Source organism: Hylobates moloch, unplaced genomic scaffold (assembly GCF_009828535.3).
Source record: "Hylobates moloch isolate HMO894 unplaced genomic scaffold, HMol_V3 SCAFFOLD_8, whole genome shotgun sequence".
Taxonomy (NCBI): Eukaryota; Metazoa; Chordata; class Mammalia; order Primates; family Hylobatidae; genus Hylobates; species Hylobates moloch.
In genome coordinates this window covers 82,180,658-82,194,772 of record NW_026652283.1, presented here as the reverse complement: position 1 = coordinate 82,194,772, position 14,115 = coordinate 82,180,658, and the positions used below count along the sequence as shown (strand labels likewise).

The following is a 14,115-nucleotide window of genomic DNA, read 5'->3' as shown; positions in this document are numbered from 1 at the left end:
TCCTTTGTCTTTCATATAAATTTTAGAATAATATCATCTATAGCTATAAAAACAATCTTGCCTGTAATCCCAGCACTTTGGGAGGCCAAGGTGGGAGGATCATTTGAGGCCAAGAATTCAAGATTAGTCTGGGCAACATAGCAAGACTCTGTGTCTCCAAAATAAAAAATTAGCTGGGTGTGGTGGTGTGCATCTTGTAGTCCTAGCTACTCGGGAGGCTGAGGTAGGAGGATTGTATGAGCCCAGGAGTTTGAGGCTATAGTGAGCTATGATTATGCCACTGCACTCTAGCCTGGGCAACAGAGCAAGACACACAAGTCCTGTACATTGGTTTGTTAGATTTACACATAAGTATTTAATTTTTTTAGTGATTGTAAATGTAATTTTATTTTAAATTTTGGTTTGCATGTGTTACTTGCTGGTATGTGGAAAACACAACTGATTTTTGTATGTTGATTTTGTGTCTTGTAACTTTGCTGAACTCACTTATTAGTTCTAGGGTTATTTGTTTTTTGCAGACTGCTTTGGATTTTCTACATAAACCATAAATAATGTCAGGCCGGGCACCGTGGCTCACACTTGTAATCCCAACAATTTGGGAGGCCGAGGCGGGTGGATCGCTTGAGCTCACAAGTTCAAGACCAGCCTGGGCAACATGGTGAAATCCCATCTCTACAAAAAATACAAAAATTAGCTGGGTGTGGTGGTGCGCACCTGTAGTCCCAACTACTTGGGAGGCTGAGGTGGGAGGATGGCGTGAGCATAGGAGGTGGAGGTTGTAGTGAACTAAGATTGGATCACTGCACTCTTAACTTGGGTGACAGAGGGAGATCCTGTTTCAAAAAAAAAAAAAAAAAGAGAAAGAAAAAAACCCATAATGTCATCAGCAAATAGGGATAGTTTTATTTCTTATTTTCTGATTTGTATTCCTTTACTTCATTTTGTTGCCTTACTGAGCTTGCTAGAACTTCCAAGAGTGTGTTAAATAGCAGTGGTAAGAGTGAACATTCTTGCCTTGTTCAACATCTCAGTGGTGAGCGTTCAGTGTTTTACTAGAATACTAGAAGTTTTTTGTAGATGTTCTTTGTCAAGTTGAGGAAGTTCCCCTCAATTCCTAGTGTTCTGAGAATTTTTATCAAGGATGAGTGCTGAATTTTGTCAAGTGTTTTTTTTTTTTTTTGCATGGAGAGGGTCGTGTCACTTCTTTTTTCGTGAGTCTATTAATATACTGGATTACATAGATTTATTTTCAAATATTAAGTCTGCCCTAACCCGGATAAACCCTATTTGGTCATGGTATATAATTATTTTTATATATTGCTGAATTCTGTTTGCTGATATTTTGTTAAGGATTTTTGCATCTATATTCATGAGGGATATTGGTCTGTACTTTTCCTTTTTTATACTGTCTGTCTAGTTTTGGTACTAGGGTAATACTGCATAAAATGAACTTGGAGTTATCCCTTAATCTTCTATTTTCTGGAAGAGATTGTTTAAAATTGGTATTAATTCTGTTTTAAACATTTGGTAGAATTCTCTAGTGAAACCATCTGGACCTGTAGATTTCTTTTTCAAGCATTTTAAAATTAAAGATTTAGTTTTCTTATTAGTTACAAGGCTTTTCAATTATTCCCCCATCTTGGGTAAGTTGTCATTTTCAAGAAATTGGTCAATTTCATCAGTTGTCAAATTTATGTGTAGAGTTGTTCATAGTATTCTCCTGTTATCATTTTTATGATTGCGGGGTCTGTAGTATTATCAACTGTTTCATTACTATATTGGTGATTTGTCTTTTCTGTCTTTGTCAATTTTATCGATATTTTCAAAGAAGCATCTTTTTGTTTCATTAGTTTACTGTTTTCCTGTTTTTAATTTCATTGATTTCTGCTCCTTTTAATTTCCTTCCTTCTGCTTGCTTTGAGTTTATTTTTTCTGTAGTTCCTTGGAGAGGTAGTTTGGATTATTCACTTGAGACTTTTCTAATGTAAGCATTTAGTGTCATAATCTCACCACTGCTTTAGATATGTTGTATTTTCACTTTCATTCATTCAATGTATTTTTAAATTTCCTTTCCTTTTTTAGAGACTCCTCTTTGACCTATAGACTATTTTGAGGCATGTTGGACCTTTGATGGATTCATGGGTTTATTTTCCTAATTTACAGATATTATTTTCTATGTATCAAATATTGCATAATGCAAATATCATTGTAAGAGAGGAAACATTTTTGACATGGTCAGATTCCTGCCCTTGGGGATTTTACATTGTGTTGTGTGTAGCTTTTAATTCATTCATTTTCACTGATGAATAATGTTCCATTATGTGAATATCAGAAATTAGGATTCTCGGCCGGGCGCGGTGGCTCACGCTTGTAATCCCAGCACTTTGGGAGGCCGAGGCAGGCGGATCACGAGGTCAGGAGATCGAGACCACGGTGAAACCCTGTCTCTACTAAAAATACAAAAAAATTAGCCGGGCGTGGTGGCGGGCGCCTGTAGTCCCAGCTACTCAGAGAGGCTGAGGCAGGAGAATGGCGTGAACCCGGGAGGCGGAGCTTGCAGTGAGCCGAGATTGCGCCACTGCACCCCAGCCCGGGCGACAGAGCGAGACTCCGTCTCAAAAAAAAAAAAAAAAAAAAAAGAAATTAGGATTCTCCTCTCAATGGTTGTTTAGGTGGTTTTTTGTTTTGTTTAGTTTTCTGCTTTTCTGAATAGCGATGTAAACATTTTATTACATATTTTCTGGAGCGTATGCATCTAAGGTATATAGCTAGGAGTTAAATTGCTAGGTCATTGAGTATGTGCGTGTTCAACTTTTCATGATCATGTTAGTATTGGCATTATTTTTCGAAGTGGAAATTGTATAAATTTACATACATTGTAGCAGTGCTTAAGAGCACTTCTGTCCATCCACATCATCATCAGCTTTGGGTATTATTGGACTTCTTAATTGGACTTCTCCTGGATGTGAAATTATATCTCATTGTGATGCTAGCATTTCCCTGATTATTGCTGAGATCATCTTTTCCTTTGTTTTAGACCATTATTCTGTTTCATTGTCTGTGAAATGCCTAGTTTTAGGTAAGTCTTAAGCTCACTTTTTTTTTTTTTTCAAATTATGATTCGTTGATTTATTGGAGTTCTTTATGTACTCTGGATACTAATTATTTGTTGGTTTTATGTTTGCAAATATCTTTTCTCACTTGTAACTTGTCTTTTTTTTTGAGATGGAGTCTCGCTCCATCACCCAGGCTGGAGTGCAGTGGCAAGATCCTGGCTCACTGCAACGTTCGCCTCCCAGGTTCAAGCGATTCTCCTGCTTCAGCCTCCCGAGTAGCTGGGATTACAGGTGCATGCCACCACACTCGGCTAATTTTTTTATATTTTGGTAGAGACGGGGTTTCAGCATGTTGGCCAGGCTGGTCTTGAACTCCTGACCTCAAGTGATCTGCCCACTTCAGCCTGCCAAAGTGCTGGGGTTACAGGTGTGAGCCACCACACCTGGCCTGGACAGAAGTTCTTAATTTTACTGTAGTCAAATATTGAAGTCTTCTCTCTTAAGGTTAATGTTTTCTGAATTCTTGTTTAAGAAATCCTAATCTCAAGGTCAAAAAGACCTACAATATTTTCTTCCAAAATTTTGAAGTTTTGCCTTTAATGCTTAAGATTTTTTTTCTTCTTTTTTTGTATTTTATTAAAAAAAAAATAGAGACAAGGTCTTGCCATGTTGCCCATGCTAATCCCAAACTCCTGGGCTCAGACAGTCCTCCCACCTCGGCCTCCCAAAGTGTTGGGATTATAGGCGTGAGCCACTGCACCTGGCCATTAAGGCTTTTTTCTATCTGGAATTGATTTTGGAGTGTGATGTGAAGCAGGAATTCAATTTGATTTTTTTTCCATGTGGATAACTAGCTGTCCCAACACCATTTTTTTTTTTTTTTTTTTTTTGAGATGGAGTCTCGCTCTTTTTCCTAGGCCGGAGTGCAGTGGCGCTATCTCGGCTCACTGCAAGCTCCACCTCCTGGGCTCACGCCATTCTCCTGCCTCAGCCTCCCGAGTAGCCAAGACTACAGGTGCCCGCCACCACGCCCGGCTAATTTTTTGTATTTTTAGTAGAGACGGGGTTTCACCATGTTAGCCAGGATGGTCTCGATCTCCTGACCTCAGGATCCACCTGCCTCGGCCTCCCAAAGTGCTGGGATTACAGGCGTGAGCCACCGCGCCCAGCCCCCAACACCGTTTTTTAAGTGGACTCTCTTTTCCATATTATCTGCAATGCCATTTCTGTCATTTATCAAGTTTACATATATATGGGATGTATTTCTGACTGCTTATTCTGTTCATTTGGTCAGTTTGTTTCAGTACCACAATTTCCTAATTTCTGTTGCTTTATAAGTGTTGACATCTGATAGGGCAGTTCCGCCTACCTTATTCTTTTAAATTTTTTTTAGGGATTAATTTATCCCTACTGCTTCTCCATTTTATAGACTTATTCTTACCGACCAGCTTCATGGCCTTTATGATTCAAATATGTGCCTCAATAAAATTATGGATTACTACTTATCATGCACTTTCAGCATCCTTTGTGACTGCGTTAAAGCTTAGTCTTAACCCCACTGATCCCAAGGGCATTCTTTCCATGCAGTCTGGGCACTTAACTGTTCTTAGTGCTTTATTTATATTCATTGTGAGCTCCTGAAGGTAGGAACAATAGTATCAAAATGTTTTCCATCAAAGAGAAATCTATTCTGGGTATATCTTTTACTTTCTTTGGGAACACCTGTCTCAGATTACTCCCAACTCAGATTTTGCCGGGCTGCTTTACAGTTTGAATGCTGAGCCCCACCTGCCTGTGGTAGGGAACAGAATTTGTGTTGAGCAGCCCTGTCTGAGGTAGCAGAGCTAGTGAGGACCTTCTGATTCCATCCAGTCTCTATGCCACATTGCCTTTCTGGTGGACCTACACTCTCTTCTACCTCCAGACATCTTCCTGCTTCTCTTCTCATTTCCTTTCTGTGTACCTCCCTTCTGTGTCTTCTTTGCTGATACATCCTCTACTAGGTGATCTTTAAATGTTGAAGTTCTTCAAGGCTGTCTTATAGCCTCTTTTCTTCACACTTCGAGTTGTCTCCCTAAGTGATCTTTTTTCTATCTTCACTGATTATTTCCAAAAGTGTTATTTGAGCCCAGACTTATCTCTGTATTCCAAACTGGACCATCCACTTTCTATATAGTCTCTGTTTAGATGCCTCCCAGGCACTCGGTGTCAGCTTGTCCAAAACTTTATTTGGTCTTTTACTCCTGACTTTATCCTTCTCTGTCGTTTCTGATCTAAGTATGTGGCACCTCCACATGCCAGATCGCACCAGTAACCTGGAAGTCATCTTGACACCTCTTTTCCCTCACTCTCACATCTAGTTAGTCACCAGGTCACAGCAGTTCTAAGGTCAGCATCTTTCCTGAGTCTGACTTCTTTTCTCCTTTCCCATTGCCACCATCCAGGCCGAGCTCAGCTCTTCTCTCTCTGGACCAGGCAGTGGTCTCCTGGCTGGACTCCTAGCTGCCACTCCTGTCCCTCCAATTCATCTCCACAGAGTGGCCTGGTCAGCTTGGAATTTCTTCCTTAGTCCTGTTCCCTGGTTTCCCGATACTTTTTTTTTTTGAGCCGGAGTCTCGCTCTGTCGTCCAGGCTGGAGTGCAGTGGCGCAATCTCGGCTTACTGCAAGCTCTGCCTCCCGGGTTCACGCCATTCTCCTGCCTCAGCCTCCTGAGTAGATGGGACTACAGGCACCCGCCACTTCGCCTGGCTAATTTTTTGTATTTTTAGTAGAGACGGGGTTTTACCATGTTAGCCAGGATGGCCTCGATCTTCTGGCCTCCTGATACTTTTAAAGTAACACGTAGAATTCTTGAGTGTCCCATCTATTTAGTCAGCCTCACATCACATCACTTTGCTTTTCATAGCTGTACTTGAATCATGGAAGCCACTGATCTCAAACATTTACCAAAGGAATAGTATGTTCATGATTTTAAAAACCAAGTATAGACCAGGCATGGTGGCTCACACCTGTAATCCCAGCACTTTGGGAGGCCAAGGAGGGCAGTTCATGAGGTCAGGAGATCAAGACCATTCTGGCTAACATGGTGAAACCCCGTCTCTACTAAAAATACAAAAAATTAGCCGGGCATGGTGGTGGGTGCCTGTAGTCCCAGGTACTCAGGAGACTGAGGCAGGAGAATCGCTTGAACCCAAGAGGCGGAGATTGCAGTGAGCCAAGATCGCGCCACTGCACTCCAGCCTGGTGACAGAGCGAGACTGTCTCAAAACAAACAAACAAAACAAGTATAGTAGAGTTACAGCATATGAACATTTAAGTTACCTGTTGACTGGTAGACCTAATCTCCTTCCCCCTTGTGTAACTCCATCACTTCTTTTAATTTACTGAACAGAGCTGTTGGCAGGTGTTAAAGTTTTTATTATATAATAATAAAAAATAATATAGAGGCAAGCAGGAGTACTGCATTTTCAGTCTTCAGAGTGTATTATGCAGAGCCCTGCTCAGGAAGAATTCTGTATCCACTCTTTGTAGAAGCCAAGGGGCATGAATGCTGAGTCTTTGCTAGTTTTAGTGGAAGTGGTTTAGTCTTTCTCGTTTGAATTGATCTTTTTTTCTTAGAAGCAAATTCGGGGGTGTTGTACACACCTAGGAAGTCCCATGATTGCCCCAAATTTGCTTTGTAGGTGCTATTCATTGCAAATAATTTCACAGTGGTAGTGTAGGCATGGGCACTAAGTGTTTGTTGAATACACCAGGAGATCTCATGTCCTGATCTAGCCTCAGCAGCTTCCATGTGTATTCATGGGTGTAGCTATTTTAGTGTAGAGTGTTTTGTGTATACCATAGATTCATTTCTTTCTTTCTGTCCTATCTTGGACTTTGAACCTGACTCTAATACTTTAAATCTACTGTCTGATTCCATTTCATTGATAATATTTTATAAGAGGTATATTTTTAGAGGTGGGTATGTAGCAAAATGTGACTAAAGGTAGAGTGTATGCTAAATAGCCTTAAGTTTTCTAACCAACCAGTTATGTGTTTCTTACTGATGAATTTTTTTGAAAAAATTGTGTGGCACCAGTTCACATGTCTTTGCCACCTTAGGAGTGAGGAAGAGGGGAGATTTGAGGTAATTGCACATCAGTGGAGAAAGTGGCCTTTGCATGGGCCTGTGTAATTCTAGATATTAATTATAGGGAACCCACTTACCCTCTTATATAAGCTATGGTTTATATTACATTTATTGATAAGAAAATAATATTTTTGTCTCCCATTTGCTTTGTCCTCCCCCCACCCCCCGAGAGGCTAGGTTTCATTATGTTGCCCACACTGGCCTCAAACTCCTAGTAACTGAGATCCAAGGTATGTGCCACCATGCTTAGTTTAGTCCTTTTTTTAAATGGATGTTTTATTTTGAGATAATTGTAGAATCACATGCAGTGGTAAGATAGTTCAGTGAAATCACACGTACCTTTTAATTTTTTTTTTTTTTTTTTTTTTGAGATGGAGTCTTGCTCTGTTGCCCAGGCTGGAGTGCAGTGGTGCAATCTCAGCTCACTGCAGGCTCTGCCTCCCAGATTCACGCCATTCTCCTGCCTCAGCCTCCTGAGTAGCTGGGACTACAGGCGCCTGCCACCACGTCCAGCTAATTTTTTGTATTTTTAGTAGAGACGGGGTTTCACCGTGTTAGCCAGGATGGTCTTGATCTTCCGACCTTGTGATCCGCCCGCCTCGGCCTCCTAAAATGCTGGGATTACGGGCTTGAGCCACCATGCCCGGCCTAATTTTTTTTTTTTTTAATAGAGAAAGGGTCTCACTTTGCTGCCCAGGCTGGAATGCAGTGGTGTGGTTATAACTTCCTGTAACCCCCCAACTCTCAGGCTCAAGCAATCCTCCTGTGTCAGCTGCCTAAGTAGCTGGGACTGCAGATGCACACCACTGCACCCAGCTAATTTATTTTATTTTATTTTTTGTAAGAACATGGTCTTGCCATGTTGCCCAGACTGGTGTGAAACTTCTGGACCCAGGCAGTCCTCTTACCTCAGCCTCCCAAAGTGCTGGGATTACAGGCGTGAACCACCATGCCCACAACTTTTTCCTTTTGCCCAGTTTCTCCCAGTGGTAATATCTTGCAAAACTATTAAGCCAGAGGAACTGAAAGTACAATATTGCAACTAGAATATTAACATTGGTATAATTATAATTCATTAATCTTATTCAGATTTCTTCAGTTTTACTTTTATTCATTCTGTGTATATGTGTATTTAATTCTATGTAGTTTTATCACATGTGTAGGTTTTTTATTTATAATTTTTTTCTCAGTTGACTGAGAACTCAAGCTGAGAGAAGGTATGCTATTTATTAGGTCCCTCTCCAATTCCACCAGTAACAACCTAAGCATAATTCCTTCTCTTCACATAATAGCTACCTGACATTGGGTGAGCTACTTAACTTCCAAATCGTGGTTTTCTCATCTATAGAACATGATTCACAGTAGCTGCCTACTGCAGAGGGTTGCTGTGAGGACTGAAATGAGAAAATGTGCCGAATGGGTACTTGGCATAGTCTGTGGCATACAAAAGGAGCTCAATAAACGATCATCTCATTTTTTAAAAAGTGACATTTTATTTTATTTTTTGAGACATTCTCTTGCTCTGTTGCCCAGGCTGGAGTGCAGTGACAATTACAGCTCACTGCAACCTTGAACTCCTGGACTCAAACCATCTTCCCAAGCATGCACCACCATGCCTGGCTAGTTTTTTGTAGAGATGGGGTCTTGCTGTGTTGCCCAGGCTGGTCTTGAAAATCCCTGTCTCAAGAAACCTTCCCACCTTAGCATCCCAAAGAGCTGGGATTACAGGCATAAGCCACTGTGCCCAGCGAAAAATGAGACATGTAAAAACTGAGATTACAAATGAGAGTGTTTGGGTTTTTAAAAGCTTTTCACAAAAGTGTAGTATCACAGGATTGTAGAATTGGAAGGCCTCTAAGTAGTCACTTAATAGTTTTAAAACCAGTCCAGGACCCCCCCCCCCCCGCCCGCCGCCAAGTGTTCTTAGCTCTTATTCTTAACGCTTATTTGTTTTTTGTCTTTTTTTTTTCTTCCTTTTTGTGGAGAATGGGGTCTCACTGTATTGCCCAGGCAGGTCTGGAACTCCTGGGCTCAAGCTATCCTCCTGCCTCTGCCTCCCCGAGAGCTGAGATTACAGGCGTGAGCCACCGCGCCCGGCACTTAGCTCTTATTCTTTATGATAAATGAAAATCTGCTTTCCTGTAATTTTCTAGATCTGCCCTAATCCATATGATAGCCCTTCTAGGATTTGACGACAATTGTCATGTTCCTCCTTAATTACCTTTTCCAGACTATCCTTTAGCTATTCCTTATAAGATGTAGCTTTCAGCCTCTTGCCCATCTTGGTCTTCCTCATCTAGACAAGGTCCAATTTGTTGTTCCCCTTAGCTGATTACAGAACTCAAATGTAATCAGGCTAACATATCCCAAGATAGGCCTATCTTCTCGTAGCTGGTTTTTTTTTGAAACCAGGTCATTCTGTTGGTGCACATACAGCTTGTTCTTTTGTCTTCTGTTTATTTTCTAGATGAAAAATAAATGCACAGCAGTTAAACACAGCCAGTTGAACACACACTTAACTTTCATTCCCCTCCATAACCCCATTAAAATAGTAGTAAGAGGGGAAAGACATATCAGCAAATGAGAAATCAATGGAATATTAAAGCCAGAGAGCATATGTGGAGAAGACTTAGTGGGCCAGAGGAACTGAAAGTGCCTCCCAGGGGGAGAAACTGAGAAGGAAGAGGATTTCTAGTGTAGAACCCTGGAATAGTTCCAGAATTGGAGACACCAAATACTGAAAACAGGAAGATTACTTGGAAGTCTGTATGAAAGGCAATTAGATGCCTGCACCCCCTCCCCTACTCTCTCAGGAGATAGGAAGTTTAGTCTTAGATACTGAACCAGAGGCTCCGAATCAGGCACACCAAGCTTAGGAGAAGGGGTGCAATATGGAGCAAAACTGAAAATAAGGGCTTTAAGATAAGAGTTATCAGTAGTGCATGGTAGAACCATCCCCCTCTTACACACAGTTTCCAGAATATCTGTAGGCCGACAGATATTTCCCTGCAAGAAATTGGAAGATCCTGCTCTGATAAAATTAACTCCAGAGAAAAAGTCCTAACGATACTGAATACTTCCAGGGGTCCTCAATCAAATGGCCAATTCTTGCCTGATCACCCTAATGTGAAGCCGACAAATCGACAAGCCTACCCCCTAGCCAAGTGTCACCAGGCATTTAAAGAAAACCTCTAACATAGAAGACAGAGATCAAAACAATTGGAAGAGAAAATATCTCAGGAAACAGTAAAAGCAGAGAGATAAAGAAGAAAAAAAAGTTGTAACTATATACTATCTCAGGAGAGATTTGAGAAAATATTGCATTCATGAAAGATGAACAGGATTCTTTTAAAAAGGAAGCTTTTGAAAATAAGACCTCTAGGAAATTAAAAATGTGATAGCCAGTATAAAAACCTACAGCACAGAAAGATTGTAAGATAGGGTTGAAGAAGTTTCCTCACTGATAGACCAAATGAAAGAGATGGAAAGTGGGGAAGAACAATAAGAAAATTAGAGGATTATTCCAAGAAATCTAACACCTGACTAATAGAAATTTCTGAGGAGAAAAAATTACAATAGGAGGGAGGAAATTATGAAGGATTAAATGCTGTGAAGAGATTTTTCCAGAACTGAAATAATGTCTGTAGATTGATACAGCACAATAAAAGAAAACCAATACCAAGATACAACACTGTGAAATTTTAGAACTACAAGAATACAGGGAAGATCCTAAAGGCTTCTAGAGAGCACAGTTACATACTTAGAGTTAGGATTCAAAATAGCATTCGATTTCTCAATAACAACAAACTAGGCCAGGTGTGGTGACTCACACCTGTAATCCCAGCACTTCGAGAGGCTGAGGTGGGAGGATTGCTTGAAGCCAGGATGTGTATATATATATTTTTTAAACATAGCCAGGTGCACACTAGCATGCCTATAGTCTCAACTACTCAGGAGACTGAGGCAGGAAGATTGCTTGAGCTCAGGAATTCAAGTCCAGCCTAGGGGACAGAGTAAGACCCCATCTCTAAAAACAAAGAACTAGAAGACAATGGAGCAATACTTTCAAAATTTTGACAGGAAAAAAGTCTAAACTTTGAATTTTTTAACCAACTAAATTATTATCTAAGCTTGAGGGTAGTAAAGACATTTTCAGACATTGTACATAGACCCCTTCTTATGAGGCTTTACTAGAAGACACATTTTTATTTGTTTGAGATGGAATCTCGTTCTTCTTGCCCAGGCTGGAGTGCAATGGTACAGTGTCCGCTCACTGCAACCTCCACCTCCCAGGTTCAAGCAATTCTCCTGCCTCAGCACCTCAGGTAGCTGGAATTACAGGTGCCCGCCACCACACTGGGCTAAATTTTTGCATTTTTAGTAGAGATGGGGTTTCACCATGTTGGCCAGGCTAGTCTCGAACTCCTGACCTCAGGTGATCCACCCACCTCAGGCTCCCAAAGTGCTGAGATTACAGGTGTGAGCCACCACGCCCAGCCTAGAAGATACTTTCTACCAGAACAAGTGAATAAATAAGAGGACTATGTGGGGTTCAGGAAACAGGGGTATTAGTATAGGTGAGGGAAACAGAATTCCCAGGAAGAGTTCCAGTAGATAATGTCTCAAGAAACAGACAACTTAAAATAAACAACTGATAGAGTACCTGACTGAATATATTAACCAGAGTTTTATGCTCTAGGGAAAAGAAAAATTATACAAAAAGGAAATATACTCACAGTATACAGCATGGCTTGGCTACAAATAATATTTACATAGACTTAATGCAACTCTTAATATTAATTTAACCAAAATTTGACCTAATTATATTGGAAAGATAAGGAGAGTGTATGGGGTAGTACATGAAGAAAGGTATCAGGACAAATTCTTAATCTTCCATAATAGGAATTAGATTAGTAATATAATAGTTATCTTTTGCCGCATAACAAACTACCCCAAAATTTGTGACTTTTTTGTTTTTGAGACTCCAGCCCAGGCAGGAGTGCAGTGGCACGATCTTGGCTCACTGCAGCCTCTGCCTCCCAGATTCAAGCGACTCTCCTGCCTCAGTGACCCAAGTAGCTGGGATTACAGGCATGCGCCACCACACCCAGCTAATTTTTGTATTTATTGTAGATACAGGGTTTCATCATGTTGCCCAGGCTGCTCTCAAACTCCTGATCCACCCTCAAGCGATCCACCTTCCTTGGCCTCCCAAAGTGCTGGGATTACAGGCATGAGCCACCCTGCGCCCGGCCCAAAATTTAGTTACTTAAAACAAGTATTTATGATCTCACAGTTTCTGTGGGCCAGGAGTTCAGAAGCAGCTTAGACATTTCTGTCATCTGAAGGCTTGACTAGAGCTGGAGGATGCTCTTCCAAGCTCACTCAGGTAGCCGTAGAAGGCTTCAGTCTTCTTCATATGGGTGTCTCTTAAGGATATGTTATTTAGCTTCTCTTAGAGCAAGTGATCCAGAAGAAGAGGGTAAGAGGAATTGCAGTGCCTTTTATGACCTAGCTTTGAATGTGACATACCATCATCACTTCTGCTATATTCTGTTGGTCACATAGACCAACCCTGACATGTTGTGGGAAGGGACTGCACAAGGGTGTAAATGCCAAGAGTGAGCGTTTACTGGGAGCTATTTAAAGGTTGGGTGCCACAGGGAATAACTCAAAGTGAAAAGTCAACAAGTAATATATAAGCATATTATTTAGAAAGATGGAGAAAAGTCCTAGAAGCAAGAGTTTGTCCCTGGGAGTAGGAATCACGGGCAAGGAATCAAGAAAACAGAGACTGCTAGTTGTTTTTTTCTTCTGTAATAAACCTCATAGAACAACTTTAAGAAATTTGAGTAGAGGCTGGGTGCGGTGTCTCACGCCTGTTTATCCAAGGATTCAATCTTCCAACCTCGAACCCTTGGATAAACATGACACAAAGAGATGAGCATCAGATAGTGAGATTCTCTGGCATTTCACTAATGTGGAACCTGATAAAAAGGAAAAAAGGATTGTTTTGCTCTTCCTGGAGAATAGAAAGTTCTTAAGTAGAAATGTTTATATAGCTTGGAGCTATAAATGGCTTATTGAAGGGAAGAGCCTTTTGGCAGATAGTTGGAAAACACTTTATAGAATTCCTCAGGCTAAGGGTGTGTCAGTGAGGATTTGACACTCATTGGAGGAAGAGTTGGCCTCTGTCCCTGCTAGCCACACAGAGCAGCAGCCAGTCCACAACACCAGTGTATCTCCTCATGCCCCTGCCTCCGGCCCGGTCACTACATATTTACTCTTCTTGAGGAGCATACTGTTAGGAGCACCAGTGTTCTTGGACCATTTGTCTAGTCCATCTGCCTGAGGTTGGGATAAAGTGTTACAGGAATCAGGTATTTGAGTTGGTGGAGTAGCTGAAAGGGGTGCATTGGAGACTACCATATAAGTAAAAACGATTACATGAAACATTCAGGCTTAAATTTTTTTGGCTATTTTAACACTTCATTAAAATGTATTGTTTACATTCTTCTACTGTAACCGAGTATATTGCATTTAAAATACTTCAGGGTCATCATGCTAAGCCTTGGCCTCCATGCCCTGGGATGCCTTCAGCGCCTTTGCAATGGGCAGTGGGGTATGCTGTGGAGGGAGGTGGGTTTTTTTTGTTTTGTTTTGTTTTTTTTTGCATTCCTCAATATCTGTCTTTGTATTTTACTTTGCCCACAGATTGGGGACCACAAATTCAGTGCTCACCGGATCGTCTTAGCAGCCTCGATCCCGTATTTCCATGCTATGTTTACAAATGACATGATGGAGTGCAAGCAGGATGAGATTGTAATGCAAGGAATGGACCCAAGGTACTGAATCCCACCATTAGGTTTCGCAGGCTGCTTTCCAGGTGCAGTTTCAGCCTGTGCACAGTTCCGTTGAGGACCTGC

The 14,115-nt window shown here is 41.1% G+C and overlaps 1 protein-coding gene across 5 annotated transcripts in view; it reads left to right on the top strand.

Annotated features, from left to right (window-relative positions):
* KLHL18 (kelch like family member 18) overlaps positions 1-14,115 on the top strand; it is a 63,391-nt gene that overhangs the window by 21,387 nt on the left and 27,889 nt on the right. For all 5 annotated transcript variants that reach the window (XM_032161764.2, XM_032161763.2, XM_058442481.1 and 2 more), the window contains exon 2: positions 13,904-14,034. In XM_032161764.2, the coding sequence (XP_032017655.1) occupies positions 13,904-14,034 (131 nt within the window). The remainder of the gene's footprint in view (positions 1-13,903; positions 14,035-14,115) is intronic.